Source organism: Scardinius erythrophthalmus, assembly GCF_964197995.2.
Source record: "Scardinius erythrophthalmus genome assembly, chromosome: 12".
Lineage (NCBI taxonomy): Eukaryota > Metazoa > Chordata > Actinopteri > Cypriniformes > Leuciscidae > Scardinius > Scardinius erythrophthalmus.
The window spans coordinates 11,891,114-11,910,073 of record NC_138232.1 but is presented as its reverse complement, the minus strand read 5'-3'; the positions used below and the strand labels follow the sequence as shown (position 1 = coordinate 11,910,073).

The following is an 18,960-nucleotide window of genomic DNA, read 5'->3' as shown; positions in this document are numbered from 1 at the left end:
TTTGGAATGTATGAGTGTTTTTTACCTTGGCATTTAACAATACATAAAGCGTATGGTCAGGATCGGTTTGTGCTCTCCACTGTAAAGCCTCTGTAAGGAACTGATGCTAAAAAAAGGCAAGACAGACAGTTCATCAACAATACCTTCAAACATATAACATTAATAACACATTAAATGATTGCGTCATGCCTGTGGCATGTGATTGTGCCATAATGATCATAGTGCTTACCATCATTGTAGGCCACATACACAGCTGCATCCACACGAAAGCATTAAAATACCACACAGTGCATTTTACATAAACAGCTTAAAATAATCTGTCTGCATTATTTATTTCCTGTTATACGGTCTCACAATACAATGCAAAATCTGAGTTTACCTTCCTGACCAGATCTTGGTCTTCTATGAGTCCCAGATCTCTGCCTGCAGCCTGCGCAATTCTTTTCCCAGCAACCAAATTACCCACCATGATGGATGCAGGGCCGACACCGACTATGAAAGACAGAACAGGACAGAGCACTGTGAGAAAAACATCACATCCGACTTGAAGGTCCAGATTTGAAGGTTCTCTCACCTCCAAGATCTCCATTTAATCCCTGCATACAGACCTGGTTGTTTTTGACGTGGTTTGGGCATGTTGGTAACGCAGGTGTGGGGGCACATGAGGATGTTGCAGGGGTGCAGCGCCCCCTCCAGGAAGAGTTGCTTGGTGTCTGAGATGTGAATGCCCCCCAGGGGAGTTTTGGGCAGGGTGTTGGCAGGAACAAGTGCAAGACAATACAATCCCACCTGATGAATACTGTCAATTGCCTGAAGACGAGAAACAATACACAAAACCACCAACAAATAAATAAAGCATACATAAAGGATTATCAAACCTTTGTGTGTTAAACTAAAAAATCAAATCAAATAACTGATGTATATAAGCAATAAGCCACTCAACACTTTGAATTTTCCACAATATATGGTAAAGTCCATAGCACATATTGGCAGTACAGTCACAGGTGTGTATTTATTGGCGAATGTACCATGTATCTATTTTATAATTACTAGAATAAATATGTCTGTACCTGCAAAACCCGACTCATCCACTGGAAGCTGTCTTCTTCACTGGCATCAGGCCTTTGCTCAGCTACGATTACTATCCTCTCATCATAGAACACAGTCACTGAGAACACAGCAATTCTACAAAACACACACCCACACATCAGATTAATATCTTTTCTCATTAAAACAAAGGTTAAGACTAAATTTCGCTCAGTATATTCAGAGGGGAACCCTCACCTGCCTCTGTACACAGTTTTGACTGGTTCCACTGCTAGTGCTGTCGCTACTAGATCGTCAGCGTTGTGACGACGACCACTAACCATTAGCAAGCCCTCATTCTTACCCACCACAAATATCAGACTACCCTGCGGAAGGAAGAGAGATGAAAAAATAGATTTTAACTAGGGCTGACAATAGATTCAAATTTTTTATCATAATTAATCGCACCCTTTTTATCGTGAAATTAGAATAGACCATTCATCTTGTTTAACACTTTCATTTTAGGACATGAAAAAATTCACTGCGTATGGTTTGTGGACAATGCGCAAACAGCAAAGAACTTGCTTACATTTTAGATAAGTCAAGTTGCGATACCGAACAGGATCATGTTTGCGCATCAATATAACGGACTCACGCGTGCTTAAAGTAGCCTATGACTCCTGTATGTCACCGCAATCATCTTTACCTTGATTGCAATCCTCATCCATCAAAACATTACTAGCTGGTTTGCTTTATCCAGCTGAGAAATGTAGTTTGCGTATCATCTGGCCATACAGCAGTGGGATGTTTTGACGTTCCGTTCAGTCTGTATTTCGCACAGCGCGATGCGTGAAGCTCGCACTCTTCAGAAACAATGACAGAATATGACAGTGCTCGGTGTTTAAAAGCGAAACACACACTGGAATGAATAATTCACTGAAAATGCAACGTGAATCTATTCTCTCTGCCATCTCTGATGTAATCAGCGTGGTTTCGGATTGTTTTGGACTGACTGTTTGAATAAATTTGCTTCCTGGATTATTGGACTGAAAACTTTTCCCAGAGTTCAGCGGCTAAAAATGATCTGATTGCAAACGGAGAAGCGAGATCGGGTTAAACGGTTTAAAATATCCATGTACCAGGGTAACAGGTGCTTGTGCCATTGTTCAGAGTGATAAACTCCCGACTTCTAAGATCATCTAACTGCATGACTTAAATTATGTTAAAGATGAAATTTCGCGTGCTTCTGTATTTGCGTTAAATTATTTCAATGCGTTAAGGATTTTTAATTAATTGCGTTTTAACCTTGACAGCCCTGATTTTAACACATGAAAAATGACATTGTCTTGTTTTCCTCTTTCACACTCTTACCGGTCCAACAAAACCCAGCAATCCCGACCGCACAAATGGGATTTCACCAATAGGAGCACCACTAGCGTTGACTGGGATCACCTGTGAGATACCATAAAAATATGTTTATGGTGTGCAATTCAGTACACAGTTTTATCATCGACTGTGTATGAGAGTGTTAAGTTGATCGCCACACCTCAAAGGTGTTTTTAGTGACTCCAGACAGGCCGTAATACATGGTTCCACCAGCACGAGAGTTCACCACGATCTCTCCGATCTCATCCGTCTTGCACAGCATGGGCGGCCCATCCGGTTTCACAATGCACATCAATGCTAAAGCACACATAAACACACATGCTGACTTCAGGCATGCACATATGACAATAACATATTTTAAACTTTGATAGCATGGTATTGTGAACTGGATTTTTCTCTGTGAGTGACAATACCATAGTATTACCATAGTCTATACACACCCAAGGTAATATCATGATTCTTTTTTCTAAGTGAAGACATTTCAACACACACACACACACACACACACACACACACACACACACACCTCCTGGCATGACATGTCCCACATCCTGGACGGTGAGAGCAGAGTTCTTGTCTTCAGTGTTGACCCTGATGACCCCATGACTCAGTCCAGTCATGGACAGGATGGCTCTCGCTGGAAGAGGTGCACCGGGGACCCCAGGCCTGGAGAAAGCTCACACAATCAGGGAACAAATACTAATATATTTCATTTAAAATGGGATTGTCTAAAAATGATATACCTGCGAATGGCAACCGTCATGGCCTCGGGTGATGTAGCACACGGGCAAATGACCTCTGGCTTCAAACCATAAGCCTGGAATACGTTCAAAAATGCATCACATGATGAAACCGACCCTAAGCCAGAAACAGACACAGAGAGACAAAAAAAAGTGAAATCGTTAAATATAAATATTAAATGAACATCATGTCCCGTGAAGTGTCTGCAGGAGGCCTGTTAGCGTAACTCACAAGGATTGGCTCCATCAGCAACAATTAGCATGCGCAAGGAGGCCAGACTGGTGTCTCTCTGATCTCGGTGAGCCATCATCGCCCAATGCAGGTCACGACACTTCACCAAGGCAATACGTGCTGTAGAAACAAAGTTGTTTATCATATCCAAACAAATGTGTGTAGACGACAGACATATATTTGATATTGTACCTTTGTGTATGTGAACTCTCTGAACCCAGGACAGTGGACAGGCCTTCATTACTGCATATGGAACACTGATGGTGTGGATTCGGTTCATCACACTCTGAAACACACACAGATGTTATTGGGCGAAAACTGCCCAGTAAATTTTCACCCCCAAAAAATAAAAGAATAAAAGAAATTAGTCTATTTTAGGACCATACGATAAAGCACATACCCTCTTACAATTCTCAGTAACCTCATTATCATTACTGAAAAAACTATCTATATTATTTATATTTATATTGCAAATAATACAAAAGTACACATCATTGTTAGGGATGCACGATATATCGGCCACCATATCGATATCGGCTGATATATGTTCAGTTGTTATCGGGCTTAATAAAAAAACTTGGCCGATATATTAAAGCTGATAAATAATGGATTTTATTTCAGCTGAGACACTTCAGATGCGCACTGTTCGCCACGATGGTTTTGAATTGCTTGAAATATGATTAGAATCACTTCAAAAAAGGAAAATACAGTTAAGTGCAACATGTGCAGTGCAAGTCTGTCATATAGGCTACATAAAATTATAATGAGAACATCAATATAATTGTGTGCTTGGGAGATGGATTTTAATGGTGAGACTTTTGTTTTTGTAATCAGCCTCTCAAAAATTATATAAAAACTTATCGGCCAATATATTGGTTATCGGCTCACAAATATAAAGAATTATCGGTTATCTGCCAAAATGTTCATATCGGTGCATCCCTAATCATTGTAATATTTTATGCACTGATCTGAATAAATGTGTAGTAATAGCATTGATGACACATACACATTTTGTCACTCACCGTGAGAACTCCATGCCACAAACCCATGTCCTTCTTAAAGTCCAAAACATTCACCAGTGTCTCACCTGCGTGCAGACGCATTTCGTTACATCTCCAAACAAAAAAACTAACTCTTTGGTTTAGTGGAACTGCAACAAAAGGATGGTGTTTCCACAGCAACAGAATCACTCACCCTCACAGTAGTTACAGGCCTGAGTGAGTGACTGGCAATGTGTTAACATGGCAACTTTTGAAACCGCAACACCCATCACTGTGCCCTCCTTACTGGCCTTATACTGCATGAGAGAAAGAGAGGAGGAGATTTACATGTATTCAACAGACATACACACACAGAATCACATGAAGCACATGATCTTACCTCTATGTATGCCGTGTCTGTGTTGGCTGTTGGGATATGAGGCTGCCAATCTTTCGAAGGCTTCGTGAGGTATTTGGAGTCTGTCACCACCCACTTTAACCTGGGCCAGCCTGTCAGAAACCCAACTAGTATTAGATCCATCATAAATTTCTCATTACTGACTGGCTTTTGAAAAGAAATGGATGTAATTTGCATGTGTGAAGTCTCTGACCTTTAAACTGTAATATTTCTCCAGTGGGGGTCTTGGGTAAACCCTTCAAACAGATCTCACTGGTCAAAGCCAGACCCACCCCACAGCTACCTAACAAAAAACCAACTTGGCTGCTACCCGCATCCTGTAAACAAATGGAAAACATTTTGACAACCATAGCAATATGATTTGTTAGCACTCCATTTAGCTGTAGTGACTACCTTTCGGGATAGTGGAACCTCTATTGGCACAGGAATGACTTCTGCCAACAAACAGCCATAAAATGCGACCCAGAACATACCAGGGTCACTGTTAGGATACACCAGCGCCACCTGGGTCAATAACAAAACATTACTCGCAAATAATTAAAGTGCAACAGCAGCATTTTTCTAAAATAAAAGTTGCTTCTAACAATATATAGTATAATACTAATAGCAATGTGAAGTAAATGAATGTTTACATTAGTGTTGCATTTTTAAACAAAAACGAAAAATCGTAATTGAAATTAGGCAGAAAAAAAACTTATTTAATAGAAATGTTAACTAGAAATGTTGCTGGGTTAAGGAAACAAATATGAGATGGAGGAAAAAATATTTGTCAATGCTTTGTCAGGAAAGCAAATGTTTTGCGTTCGCCCTCGAAACTTTGCTGCAAAGTTTTCAGGGGAACGCAAAAGCATTAACTTATTGTTTTTATTTTTTTCCCACCACCATGTCCCTTTAGGGGCTCCGTACTTTAGCAACTAACTAAAACTAAATAACTTGAAGAACTAAACTGATTAAATTAAACTGAAAAAAAAATAAAAAAAAATCAAATAAACATGACTAAAGCACAAAAAATTGTTAAAACCTAAGCTACAATTAAAATGAAACCTCAAAATATGAAAAACCTAAAAATAAAATATGATAAAACATATTAATAATACTAAAATAACACTGGTTTATGTGCACAAACTTGTCATAACACCTATAACTGAGTTATATGATCAGGAAACGATCTTTAATGACAAAGAGTTTTTTTTTTTTACCCGGTCTCCTGGTTTGATGATCTGCTCATTTTTTGCTCCCAGCTTGTTGAGGAGAGTGTAGGCCAGCTTTACACTTCGACTCCACAGTTTCCCTGTCAATCACACACCAATCAGCCCATAGAACTTTCTTGCCAATCCCAGCATATGCTTTCCATCAAGATAAGTGCTTTGCTTACCATACGTAAGTGTATAGAGTGGTTTTCCTGTGATATCCAGAGCTGTGAGGGCAGGGCTTTTGCCCTGTGTGGCACCCCATCGAGTTAATGCTGCCTGAAGAGCAGGAGGCCAGTTACTGACCACACCCAACGGCTCCCCCTTCACTGGGATTATCTGCCGACCTTCTGGCCTAGGGGTGTTAGGATCTGTCTGAGGAACTGAGGAGGAAGAAACACGTTGATCTACATTAATGCACCATTCTTTCAGAGTGTGTCTGAGAGATGGCGAGGACTGAATTTATCCTGGAGTACCTTCCACGATCTCCTCTTGGTCATCCATAAAGAACTCACTGAGTGGCGGGCGTTTGGGTCGTTTTAGCGTGTTTAGCAGCTGCTGGATCTTTGTGGACACACGACTGGACACCGGAACACCTACACCAGGATTGGGGTCAGGTAGGGTGGGATGAGACAGACGAACAAAGACACACTCCCGCACACTTTCAACTGAACTGGGAATTCGTAAATCACAACTAGACTATATGTGTACATGTACATACATGTTTTACACTCTCCTACAGTGGTATTTATTTATCAGTCCTGGTCCAAAGATATCCTGATATACAATGGCTTATAGATCAAATTAAACTTTTATAAACTTATTATTTAAATTATATATACACTATTATTTAAAAGTTTGGTGTTACTATGAATTTATTTTTTAAAGAAATCAATAGTTTTAATCAGCAAGGATGCAAAAAAAAATCTAGAAACTGTTTTCAACATTTAATAATAAGAAATGTTTCTTGAGCACCAATTCTTGAGCATATTAGGATAATTGCTGAAGGGACACTGAAGACGGGAGTAATGAGGAATATAATATCACAGGAATAAATTACTATTTAAATTGGAAAAATATCTTACAATATTGCTGTTTTACTGGTTTTACTCAATCAGATAAATCTTAATGTCCCCAAACTTTTGAACGGCAGTGTATTATTACTTATTTATACTGATATATTTGTATTTATTCAATATAAAAATTTTATTAAATTAAATTAAAGACAAAAGTCATATTGACTTTTTATCATACATATGTGGTGCTTTTGCATCTTTCTGAATCTTCAGTCCTCATTTATTGCACTGCATGGAAGAGAGTGACCAACTGTAATGACATGAGGATGAGTCAATTATTTTCACTATTCCTTTAAATATCACTGGTTCACCTGTAAAGCATTCCTAATGTGTGATGAAGGATCAGGACTGAGTTAAAACCACATGTAAGCAGAGCTGGAGGGATGAGTGATCTACTATTATTTATTTATTTTCCTAAAAAAGTACAGGGTTTCACTCAGGTTCACACTATCTTTGTGTAACACATACACAGTATACAAACACAAACACACAGCTTTAAAGTCGACCTACAGGACATGTCTAGACCAATCATTACCTCTGCCTATTCTTCTCACTGACAGAGAAAAGCAACATGACACAAGTGGATAAAAGGTAGAAAAGAAAAAAGAAACGGGATGCGATTAATGAAGCAATCTTAAACACAGCATTCATAAAGACTTTTTGAAATGTCCCTACTGAGATGTTAACACAAAGTTTTGAGAGACATGAGAAGAAAGTTATGAAAAGAGTATACATACATTTTCAGAGTATGTATGTCTAATGCAGCACACAACAAATACATGTTTCTCTTTTTATCTCTCTTTCTTTTACTCTTTTTTGCCCTCTACACACACACACACACACACACACACACTCAGTACCGTCTGCTGTCTCCATCATGCTGGACCGGCTCTGTCCTCGACTCATGCCTCGCACCACAGCGTTGGGAGGCAGATCCACACGAGAGCCTCTGGCCTGAGCTTGGGATGGCACATCAGGAGGCCCGACTCCTCCTCCTGGATCTGGTCAAAATAACACATATTACTCACTCATAATCAACCCTCAAAAGATATTTTACCCTTGCTCATAAAGGAAAAGCCCACCTTTCTTTCTTATGTGGAAAACAAAAGGAGAAATATAGTAGAATCATGTTTGAGGTGATTTTTTTCCAATAGTGAACTATTCCTTTAAGAGTCTGTGTAAAACTATGTCCATTCAGGGCTGCTTTTTAGTATATGCTTCCTTCAATTGCGTAAACTAGTGATAAGGCCAAATATATTTGAAGGTAACATGAAATCAAACTATTTACTATTTAGTATTTACTTTGCTATTATTATATGGATTTCTAAAATACTTGATTCTCATTTATTAATCATTCTGTGTTCAAATGTTTCTATACAATTTCCTATATACACTTCCGTTAAAAAATTTGGGTCAGTAAGACACACACACACACACACACACACACACACACACACACACACACACACACACACACACACACACACACACACACACACACACACACACACACACACACACACACACACACACACACACACACACACACGCACCTGTATATGAATAAATACTTTTATTCAGCAAATATACAAAAAATACAGCTTTACCATAACAGGAATACATTATATTTTATAATAAATTAAAATAGAACACATATATTTTAAGTTCTATTTTAAGCACAATATTACTATTTTACTGTATTTCTGATTAAATAAATACATATATCCTTGGTGAGCAAAATACCACAAAAATTCTTTTATCACTCTGCAGTCTCTTTCTTCTCACATTATGAAGTAACGTAAACTCAAATTAATATTTAATGTTATTTGTTTTATTTATTTGCTAAGTAGACGTGTAATTTATGAGATACAGTCACTCGCTCATTATCCCAAATGAACCTCTTCAGGGTGATACAATATTCATCACCCTGTCAAGGTTTATTTTGCCTTAATGATCGACTGACTGTATGTTATATCTTGCATAACTGTCTCTGGTTTTACTGTGTCTCATCATCATTGCACATCATTGTTTTCATAATCTTTCTTTAAAATGAAATAACTTTCTCTGCCTCTGTAGACCAAGGCTGTGAGGGCAGAGAAACGTATCATTAACCAAAAATATAACATCATAGCCTACAGAATATTCTGTTTCAAGTCTATTGCAAACATGAGTTCATTAGTTCCTCTTGGCTAACCCCACATTCTGCATGCTGTCTACAGCTATTGTCTACATCTCTTAACAATTTCACACACACTCAGGGGTATGTCATGTGCAGGAAAAGCACACTCTCTGAATAAGTACAGTCTGGGATCAAGTGTGTATTAAGTCCTGAGATGATTAGTCCTGAACCACATAACAAGCTCAACCAGATCTCTGAGAACCTTTATTAATTTTTCATCAGCTCCTATGGACAGACCAATCATTCATAGGCTTTAAAACACACAGGTGGGGCAGAGGCTTAAGGGTGGAGCGTGTGGAGGGGTAGATAATATTCGTAACTCACAACAAATCTTAAACACACAGGACAAGGTGAAAGATTTCTAACACTTGACTTTACCTCTTCCTATTCTTCTCACTGACAGTCACAAAAAGATATAAATGAACAGAAAATAAACATTGGGCAGAAATAATGAAGCAATGAAAACACTTGCACAAAATGCCTGGTTAAGCAGCTAAAATTACTTAAAACCAAATGGTAAAATCTGAAGTGTATTTACAATGACACAAAGTGTGTGGGGGTAATGGTGACTCACCGATGCGTGTCTGAGCGAGGGCCTCGGCCAGGGCGGAGGGCTGGGAGTGGGAGTGGGGTGGGTGGGCAGGTGCGGGTGGAGGTGGAGGTGGGACCTGCTGAGACTGAGGCTGTGGGGCCTGGGTGGGCCGAGACTCCCCATGCGAGAGAGTGGAGGAGGCAGAGGAGGAGGTGGAGGAGCCGTGCAGAGAGCTATTAATCCAGGTGTCTGGAGACTGCTGAGGCCCAGCACTTTCACTTGACACGGCCTCATCATCAGAGGAAGATGAGGAGTCTGACAGAGAGAAAGAGAAATGAAAAGACAAGGAAGAGAATGATAGAAGAAGTACAAGAAGAATAAAGGTAAGAAAAAATGATCCAAACAATAGTAAATGCAATTGTCACAATACCAAAATATCAATACTTGCTACATTTCAACATTTTTGCTACCAATTTTAACACCACACCAAAAAAACACATATACATATTGAATTAATATTGGTTAAAAAAAATGTAAGTCACTAAAATGATAATAATTTATAAGATATAAAAATTAGATTAACTTATTTATGAGATATACATAATTACATTTAAATGTAGCTAAATAAATGTAAAAAAAAAAAAATATATACAAAAGAAAAGAAAAGAAAAAAATCTGATTTAATTAAAAATTAAATAATGGGTGTAATCTTTCCTGCATGATTATTATATAAAATACATAAGGGTAAGGATTTGACGCTGTCAGAGTTTTACTGAAAAATACAAGTACTTTGCCATTTTTAAACAGGAAAAGTATAAGATCTTGATTAACTATTATTATCTATTAAATATAAGATAATATATAACTTCATTTCTTTATTTGGTGTTTGTATACATTACCCGGTGGGGTGCAGTTGTCAATTGGTGACTGTACATATGCGGACCGACGTTTGGTTGGCATGGGCAGCGCCATCTTTTCCTCTTTATGCTTGGCCAATGCTGCCTGAACTGCCTCAGTGTGGATATCTGAGACAGACAAAAAAAAAAAAAAAGACAGTTTTGTTCCTAGGACATCTGCACTTAGTGTGATGTTAGCAGATGCCTCAGTAGATGATTTTATCCAAAGTGACAGGTAAAGTCAACCTTGAACATCCTGAGGCTAAATGCTTTGTTCCAGAGTACAAGACTGATTTGAATCTCATTAACTGACTGCCTTTATCTCGATTCAAATCAGTAACGTTTGTATTATCAGCAAAGCTTCTTAACCAATAGGCAGTCACCCATCAGAGTGTTGGTGCTAATTACACAACAAGGTCATGAACATGCTCTTTGACAACAGTAGGACCGTAAAATATATATACACGTCTGTGGCGAGCAACTGAACAAACAACCTACACAATCAAATAAGCAAGCTACTATCTGTCTATTGCCACAAAGCACCAGAAATCCACAGTGACCCATTTCATCTAGGCAACCATTTTGTCCAAGCGCAACTGCCATGGCAGATGACTAAACAGTTCTTACAAGGATGTGGTCAGAGAACAGGCAAATATTACCATCTGCAGGCACTCTGTAAACCTCACACCCCATAAATCTCAAGTAAAGACTAGTCTATATACAGCTTAATGGAATTATATAACAACATTTTATAGGTGAAGTGTGTCGTTTGTTCAGTGTTGAAAAACATTCTCCTATCCCAGTTTAAAGTGCAAAGACCACTATAAGTAACCCATATAAGTAAGTTTATAAGTAAGCCTTGGGCTGTATATCCTTATTTTTGCTATTCTGTTTAGTGCCCCCCAAAAAAGAGTCAAACTCTGCACTGTAATAACGTAAAGAAAATGTAACAGAAAAAAAGTTGTATATGTTGTCAAGCTGTTCTAACCTGATCTGTAGCGTTCATCTCTAGTCCCGCTGCTTCTGTGTGGTCGCCGTGTGCGCCGGTGGCGTGAAGAGGAGGAGGATGAGTTCGACGGGCCAGGTTCAGGTTCAGGTTCAGGTTCAGGTGCCGAGGCGGAGGCGGAGGCGGAGGCGGAGCTTGGACCAGGGGACTGTGCATCATATGCCGGAGGCGGAGCCAAATCTGTAGAGATAATAAAGTTAACTTCATTAAAACTGGCAGATGCAGTCAATGACTACAGAAAATGGGAAATATTAATACGAAGAACTGTGGTTTTCATCTCAAATATCTCCAGAATAAAACAACAATTCTATCTCACAACAGCGACTGACAATAAAATAATGTTTCATGCTGCAGTCCTATATTTGAGCAGTAGAAGGCAGCGCAGAGGGACTTTGGATGGAACCCTCAAGAGAAACAGCCTGAGAAGATGTTTCATAACCACATTATCATATGAGTCAGTGGACGACCAAGTAAAAAACGAGGAGGGTGAAAAAGCAGGGATATTTCTGTAGTTCTTACTTTGTATTTGTGTCAAGTAGGGTGCTAAAACTTTGGCCCTCTTCTTCTCGTATCCTTTTTGTGTGATGTCACCTAAAAAAAGAGAGATAATGTTATTACCAGTTAAAAACACGAACCGCATGAATTCAATTCATTGTTTTGGTCAAATGTCTTTGAACAGTCAGATAGATTGTGGTTTATCTTTTCAGTGTAATTTTCAACATACAGTGGCCCTCAAAATGTCAAATTTGAATGACACTGCATTAGATCACAAAACATCCAAGCAATTGAAATATTTTGATTTTGCATAAAATAAAAAATAATTGTTTAAAATTGTAATAATATTTCACAATTTGGTAAGCATGAGAAAACATGCTCTGACACCAAACCGATCCCAAACTTATTAATGGTAATGCTAAATAATATCAAGTATAATAGGAACGCATTATTGGAGTTGATGAAGGAGGAACAGTTGTTTAGAAAAACCTAAACACCGAAATCTTAAAAGATCATCACATTCTTACATTCTGACAGCCAAGTTGATTTGTGCTGTGATTTAATGCTGGATTCTGCTTGTGAGTGTGAAAGAGAGCAGAATGTGTAATCTAGTGGGATTATGCAGGATGGAGAGAGCTTTGGTTATGATACGTGAGCAGCTCAAGCTCATTTCAACACATCCCCTAAAGGGGAAAGATTTCAAAAGAGATAACATGAAAATATTTATCATCCCATAGAAATCAGATTGGCCATTACGCTTAAACGTTGAGAGCAAACAGCACAGATTCATAAGGAGAGGCCACTAAACAAACCATTCTTTCAAGAGCATTTTCCACATTAAAAGAAAAATGGAAAATAGAGAAGGAAGAGTCAACTCCCATAAGTAATGCATGAGGACCGAACCCAGCTGCACTATGGGATATTTTTAGCTTCAACAGACTGTTCTATCACATGTAGCTATGAAGGGGGTTATGTATATGTGTTCATTTTGTATATGATTATTTGAGTGTTATTCAGAAAGAATGTTTTGGACTGCAATAAATGGCACAAATAAATGCGCTCTTCTAATTCAACCGCAAACTAGACGGTTTTATTGGTGGCCTAAGGTGGTCCAGTCCACACTGAGGCTCAGATGGATTGTGATTGGTTGTTGGGGGAGTGATGATAATGTGAAGTGAGTGGCAACAGACTAAGGCAGAAATCTACTTTTATCCTTGATCACTCACTCATACACGGCATGGCCAAGAGTTAGACACTGTCAGTCCATGCAACTGTAAACCTGTAACATGTATGCTAACATAATTTTCTTACTGTTCCTTTTTAAGTAATCTAGTAAAATTACTAGAAAAAAAAAACACATAACCTGCATGTAATCTGTTCAATAATCTTAACATATAATCCAGACATTATAGCCAAAATGTAACCTTAATTCTGAATTTAATTTGCAAACCTTTGTTTTAACCCTTGTCTTGCAAACCTGCAAACCAAAAGGTAAATTATTCCAGGACTACAACACAAACTGTACTGGCCTGAGATCCAAATCTTATTTTAACTAGAATCAATATCATAAATCCACTCGCACTCTGTAATCCAACCAGTCTGAACAGATTTTAAAACATTAGCCATCACTGGTGCAGATTTTCGGAAACTATTTTCAACTCATCCAGACTGCAAATCAGGGCAAAAATCTGAGCAAAAGCCGTGTATTGTATTCCGGCCATCTGAATTGAGCTGATAACCGAACATCAAGAGGGTCTGAAAATTGATTTAATCATGATAGCTCTGTAATCTTGTATTTGCAAGGCATTATGGGCAAAAGTCCTATGACAAGTGACCTTTTTTTCAGTAAAGCAGTTTTTTCCTGTCATTTTTTATTTAGTTTATGAATACATAAACAACTACTGGCACGCATGCACAAACAGACAGAAACATAGGGATTTTTATTTTTTTTTTTTTGGTGGAGGAGGATGTCACTCCTTTAAGAGATAAAGCTACATGAGTGTTATTGTCTGACTGTGATTATCGAGACAGAAAGCATATAAAAGCATATGCAAGTAACCTACAAGTAACCTAAATGAAAACTACAGCTTGGATGATTATGTTTTCACTTTTTAAAATGAAAACAACCTTTAATACAAATTACAAATCAATAAAATACATTTATTTTATTATTAAATAAAATAATTTTTAATGTATATTACATTAAATGTGTAAAATTAACATTACATATTTATTAAACAAAAAACGGCTTTAGCAAATAAATAAAAGATATGAACACTAACATTCAAATGTTTGGTGTCAGTAAGATTTTAAAAAGGAGTTGTTTTTGAAAGAAGTCTCTTATGCTCACCCACGCTGCATTTATTTGATCAAAATACAGTAAAAAATGTAATATTGGGAAATATTTTTATTTAAAATTTCCTATTTTAATATATTTTAAAATGTAATTTGTAAAATGTATTTTGTTAAAGACACATTCCCTATTATCATCAATGTTGAAACCAGTTGCTTAAGAATTTTTGTGGAATGAGGAAGAGTGGAAGAGTTTGTTAATTTTATTTCAGGATTCTTTGATAAATAGAAATGTAAAAAAAAAATGCATTTATTTCAAATATAAATATTTTGTAACATTATATATTTACTGTCACTTTTGATTAATTTAGTGTCCTGAATAAAAGTATTTTACTGACCTCAAACTTTTTGAATAGTAGTTTGTATGTATATATATATGAAGAGTTCAGATGCAAAAGCCTCTAAATGCCATCTGAAATTTTCTTATAGAATGATCATTTTTATGAAGCTCGTATATTTAAATTCAGTAATTTCAATTGCCATTTAAGTGAAATTATTGAATTTAAATATATGAGCTTGATAAAAATGATCATTCTATAAGAAAATGTCAGATGGCATTTAGAGGCTTTTGCATCTGAACTCTTCATACAATCGAGACTGAACCGTCTAGTGACTTTCTGTACAACAGACATGCACACCAGCTGCTCAGACTGTGGGAAAGATCTTGGATCTGTGTCTGAGTGAGTAGAGTGTATGTATGGAAAGAGAAAGAGATGGAGAAGCAAATTAAAGGTTTTTTTTTTTTTTTTTTTTATTGACTGAGAGAACTTGTCTCTGAGTGTCTTGATCCTTTGAAAAGCATTAACTACCCATATCCACCCACCCTCTTGTGTGCTGCATCACTGGCCCTGAAACACTATGACACAACAGAGCTCACACAATGACTTTCACTCAAGACACAATACGGCTATCTCTCTATTGTGTCTACACACACACACACACACACACACACACACACACACACACACACACACACACACACACACACACACAGCCTTGGTTACCCACCACCAGATGGTGACTCACCATTCAGCAACTTCCAACACTGTATCACACTGTCCTGAAGTTGAATTTCATTGCCCCTCTTTCCTGTTCTTTTGTCCACATCCAACATTCTGTCTCTCTTTACACACACACACACACACACACACACACACACACACACACACACACACACACACACACACACACACACACACACACACACACACACACACACACACACACACACACACACACACACACACACACACACACACACACACACACACACACACACACACACACACACACACACACACACACTTCCTTTCCCTCTGGATGATGTCATGTTCTCCAGTGCTAAATCTTCTACCCTATGACATGGTTTCCTGTTCTGCTGAGAACATAAAAACAGACTGTGAGAGACAGAGAGAAACAGAGACAGACAGAGAGTGACAGAGAAAAAGACACAACAGGGAATTCAGTTCATTCTTATCTGTTCATGCCTCTTTCTACATTATACAACCAGATCCACAAACCGGCTTTGAAAACTTGCTAATGGAAACAGTAAAGTCAGGGTTACCAGGGTGTGTGCATGCAGGTGACAACAAGACTCAGATTACCACTTAACACACCTGGGAACATGCCTTGTCAGGTGTAACCTTCCTAATTCACTTTGCAATACAGTATATAGAATGATCTGACCTGTGTTTACAGTGTGGTTTACCATGTGCAAGAGTAAGATACGGTAAAATAAGAGTTTACCAAGAGTAAAATAAGGAAAACAAAGTCTACTTTTAGAACCTTATAATTCTGCATAATGACATTATTTTATGGACAATTAAGCTCATTTTAGTCCTCAATTCTCATTACAGTAATGTGAAATTCAGTCTCAATCTAATTATTGTAACAAATAATTAAAATATATAATTTATACAAGTATTTTGTATAAAAATGTAAAGCATGTCAAAACAACATTAATATTGCATTTGTTGCACTGCATTTAAAATCATTGCAAAATATTGTTTCACTATAATACAGTAAAATAATGATGTAAAAATTTATAATTACAGTTATGAGATTAATTGTTAAAAAAAAAATCATGAGAAAGACCATGTCAAAGCCCTACAGTAATATAAATTGGGGGCAAAATTGGTTTAATTTTCCTGAAAATAAATGTCACAATGCAAAAAAAAAACTAATGGCCTTAGTAGTCCGTATAGAAAGGAATATTATTTTATTTTATTTTGGGGTAAAATGTGACTTTGACATTCTTTACAGGTTTTGTGAGATTTATCCCCTTTCTAAGACAATCATCCCTGTACTAATGCTCATAACTTAAAGTTAGGGATTTGAACCAACCCCGAAACATAAGTATTACATTTTAGCACATTGTTTATGCTTTGAACATGAATATTACCACAAATCAGTTGGCTTGTTGAGTATAATAAAACAGGCAAAAAAATATTCCCACAGACTAAAACTGAAGGAGCCATATATGGGGACCATATTATCATAAAGACTCGACTTGGGCTAATAAGCAACCACCTAGTAGCCACCGCCCAGAATAACCACCTAACAACAATACAAAAAACATTCAACACATTTTCAACCACATGTGGCAGCAAGATTTGTGCAGGAAAGCACCATTCAGCCTATCTTCAGCGATTATTACAATTATGCTGTGACACAAAAATTACACATTTCACCTTTCAGCAGCCCTCTAATAAAGGTCATACTGTGCGGTGTGAGTAATACGGTTAAAAGGTTTTATGTCATGCTGTTGGGTTTTGGCTGTTCTTGTGGCATATGTGCTTCTTAATGCTTTTAGCTTTATTCGTTATGAATGAGAACAGCCCAAGGTAACTATGTTACCATAGCAACTATGACTCTAAATAAAACCCACCCAAATACACACAAATATACATACCAAAACAACACAAAAGCCTACTCAGATAATAAGACATTATTTATGCATGTTTGGAGAAATCATTTTAGCCATAATAAAAGTACAGGAATGCTCAAAATTGCTGTGTGAATGTAAGACAAATGCAAATGTACACTCCTGCGTTGCACTTGTGCTACTGCTAACAACCCTTAGTACTCATGGGGCCAATAAAGTTACCTTAAAGGGGTAGTTGATTATGATTTCAGTTTTTTAACTTTAGTTAGTGTAATGTTGCTCTTTGAGCATAAATATTTTCTTTTACAGAAATTGCTTTTTAAGGACTACAACAAGCGGCTGGTAGGGACTACAATGAGCTTCTTCATGGGTTAGTGACACCACTACCCCTAAAATTTACATTCATAGATTATCATGACAGAATATACTATTCAATGACTAGAACAAATTAACTCCACATCAGCTACATAAATTCATCAACTAACCAATCAGAAATGTCCTGTTGCATTCTACATGTTGTCACTTCTTCTCAACTCTTTCCATCTTCCAAGATTCCAGTTTGAACATAAAAGACTAAACGTTTTTTAAATTTTCAGTGCGTTTCTGTGTGAAGTAACTGGAGCTGCTAACAAGCTCTGCCCTCTGTGCTGGGAGCAGCAGCTCATTTGCATTTAAAGGGACACACCCTCAAAAAGTGAACATGCTATAAAAATATCTGTGGGATTTCACATACACACCCTGGGAACATCAGAGACTTATTTTGCATCTTGTGAAAAGGGCATTATGGGACCCCTTTAAAAAATGTCTGTGGCATTCAACTTTATTTGTCATTACTCAGACAGCTTGCTACTAACATCTTGTTATTAACATCCACTTTACATTTCGATTCAGTCCTTTAGCAGATGCAATGCACAACTCAGATCTTTGCACAACTCAGAATGATTACTATATTCATATACGTTATTTACATATATAAATAATATCCAAAAATATGGTACTTTTTGTTACTTAGGACTTCAGACCACATCAAGAGTCCAACTCCAATTCTGAAACTTTCAAACATACATTAACATAGCCGAGAATAGCAGTGTTATAATATACAAATGAATTATTCATACCATTGATAGTCACGTAAGCTCTAGTTAAGTGTTACCTGAGTGGTAAGTGTTATGAGAGAGATATTTAAGCTCCAACTGGCAGTTTGGAAAACTCTGCTCTCTGAATGAATATAGTGTGTGTAAAGTGTGCATCTCTTCTTTTTCGAACCTGATGTCCATCACACACTGGTGAATAATTCAGTTAGTGAGGAACCCATATCGCAAGCAAAAGATATTAACTATTAACATGTCCTGTGTGGCGTGCGCTTAAGAGCGAGCGAGCTAGCTAGGCAAGCTAGGAGTTTTTTTAAAGAATGGGATAAGGATGGTGGGAAAGAGGAAAAAAGAGAGATCGTGGGAGAGACAGCGCAACATGTTAGAAAGCTTGCTGTGAATCATGGGTAAATGAGTGTATTTGCTTCCCGGTGCTCTGTGACCTAGATTAAAATAATCTCTCTCTTTCTGTTTTGT

At 37.5% G+C, this 18,960-nt stretch overlaps 1 protein-coding gene across 1 annotated transcript in view; it reads right to left on the bottom strand.

Annotated features, from left to right (window-relative positions):
- The window catches only part of dip2bb (disco-interacting protein 2 homolog Bb), a 34,127-nt gene that overhangs the window by 11,400 nt on the left and 3,767 nt on the right, over positions 1-18,960 (bottom strand). Inside the window, exons 2-25 of the mRNA XM_081381051.1 lie at positions 12,181-12,252; positions 11,644-11,841; positions 10,659-10,784; positions 9,802-10,074; positions 7,909-8,049; positions 6,449-6,568; positions 6,158-6,355; positions 5,982-6,073; positions 5,176-5,286; positions 4,976-5,099; positions 4,765-4,874; positions 4,579-4,681; positions 4,407-4,471; positions 3,577-3,670; positions 3,385-3,504; positions 3,156-3,270; positions 2,939-3,078; positions 2,573-2,709; positions 2,398-2,478; positions 1,285-1,412; positions 1,071-1,185; positions 609-810; positions 380-492; positions 26-106 (exon numbers count right to left, since the gene is read on the bottom strand). Of these exons, the coding sequence (XP_081237177.1) occupies positions 26-106; positions 380-492; positions 609-810; positions 1,071-1,185; positions 1,285-1,412; positions 2,398-2,478; positions 2,573-2,709; positions 2,939-3,078; positions 3,156-3,270; positions 3,385-3,504; positions 3,577-3,670; positions 4,407-4,471; positions 4,579-4,681; positions 4,765-4,874; positions 4,976-5,099; positions 5,176-5,286; positions 5,982-6,073; positions 6,158-6,355; positions 6,449-6,568; positions 7,909-8,049; positions 9,802-10,074; positions 10,659-10,784; positions 11,644-11,841; positions 12,181-12,252 (3,059 nt within the window). The remainder of the gene's footprint in view (positions 1-25; positions 107-379; positions 493-608; positions 811-1,070; positions 1,186-1,284; positions 1,413-2,397; positions 2,479-2,572; positions 2,710-2,938; positions 3,079-3,155; positions 3,271-3,384; positions 3,505-3,576; positions 3,671-4,406; positions 4,472-4,578; positions 4,682-4,764; positions 4,875-4,975; positions 5,100-5,175; positions 5,287-5,981; positions 6,074-6,157; positions 6,356-6,448; positions 6,569-7,908; positions 8,050-9,801; positions 10,075-10,658; positions 10,785-11,643; positions 11,842-12,180; positions 12,253-18,960) is intronic.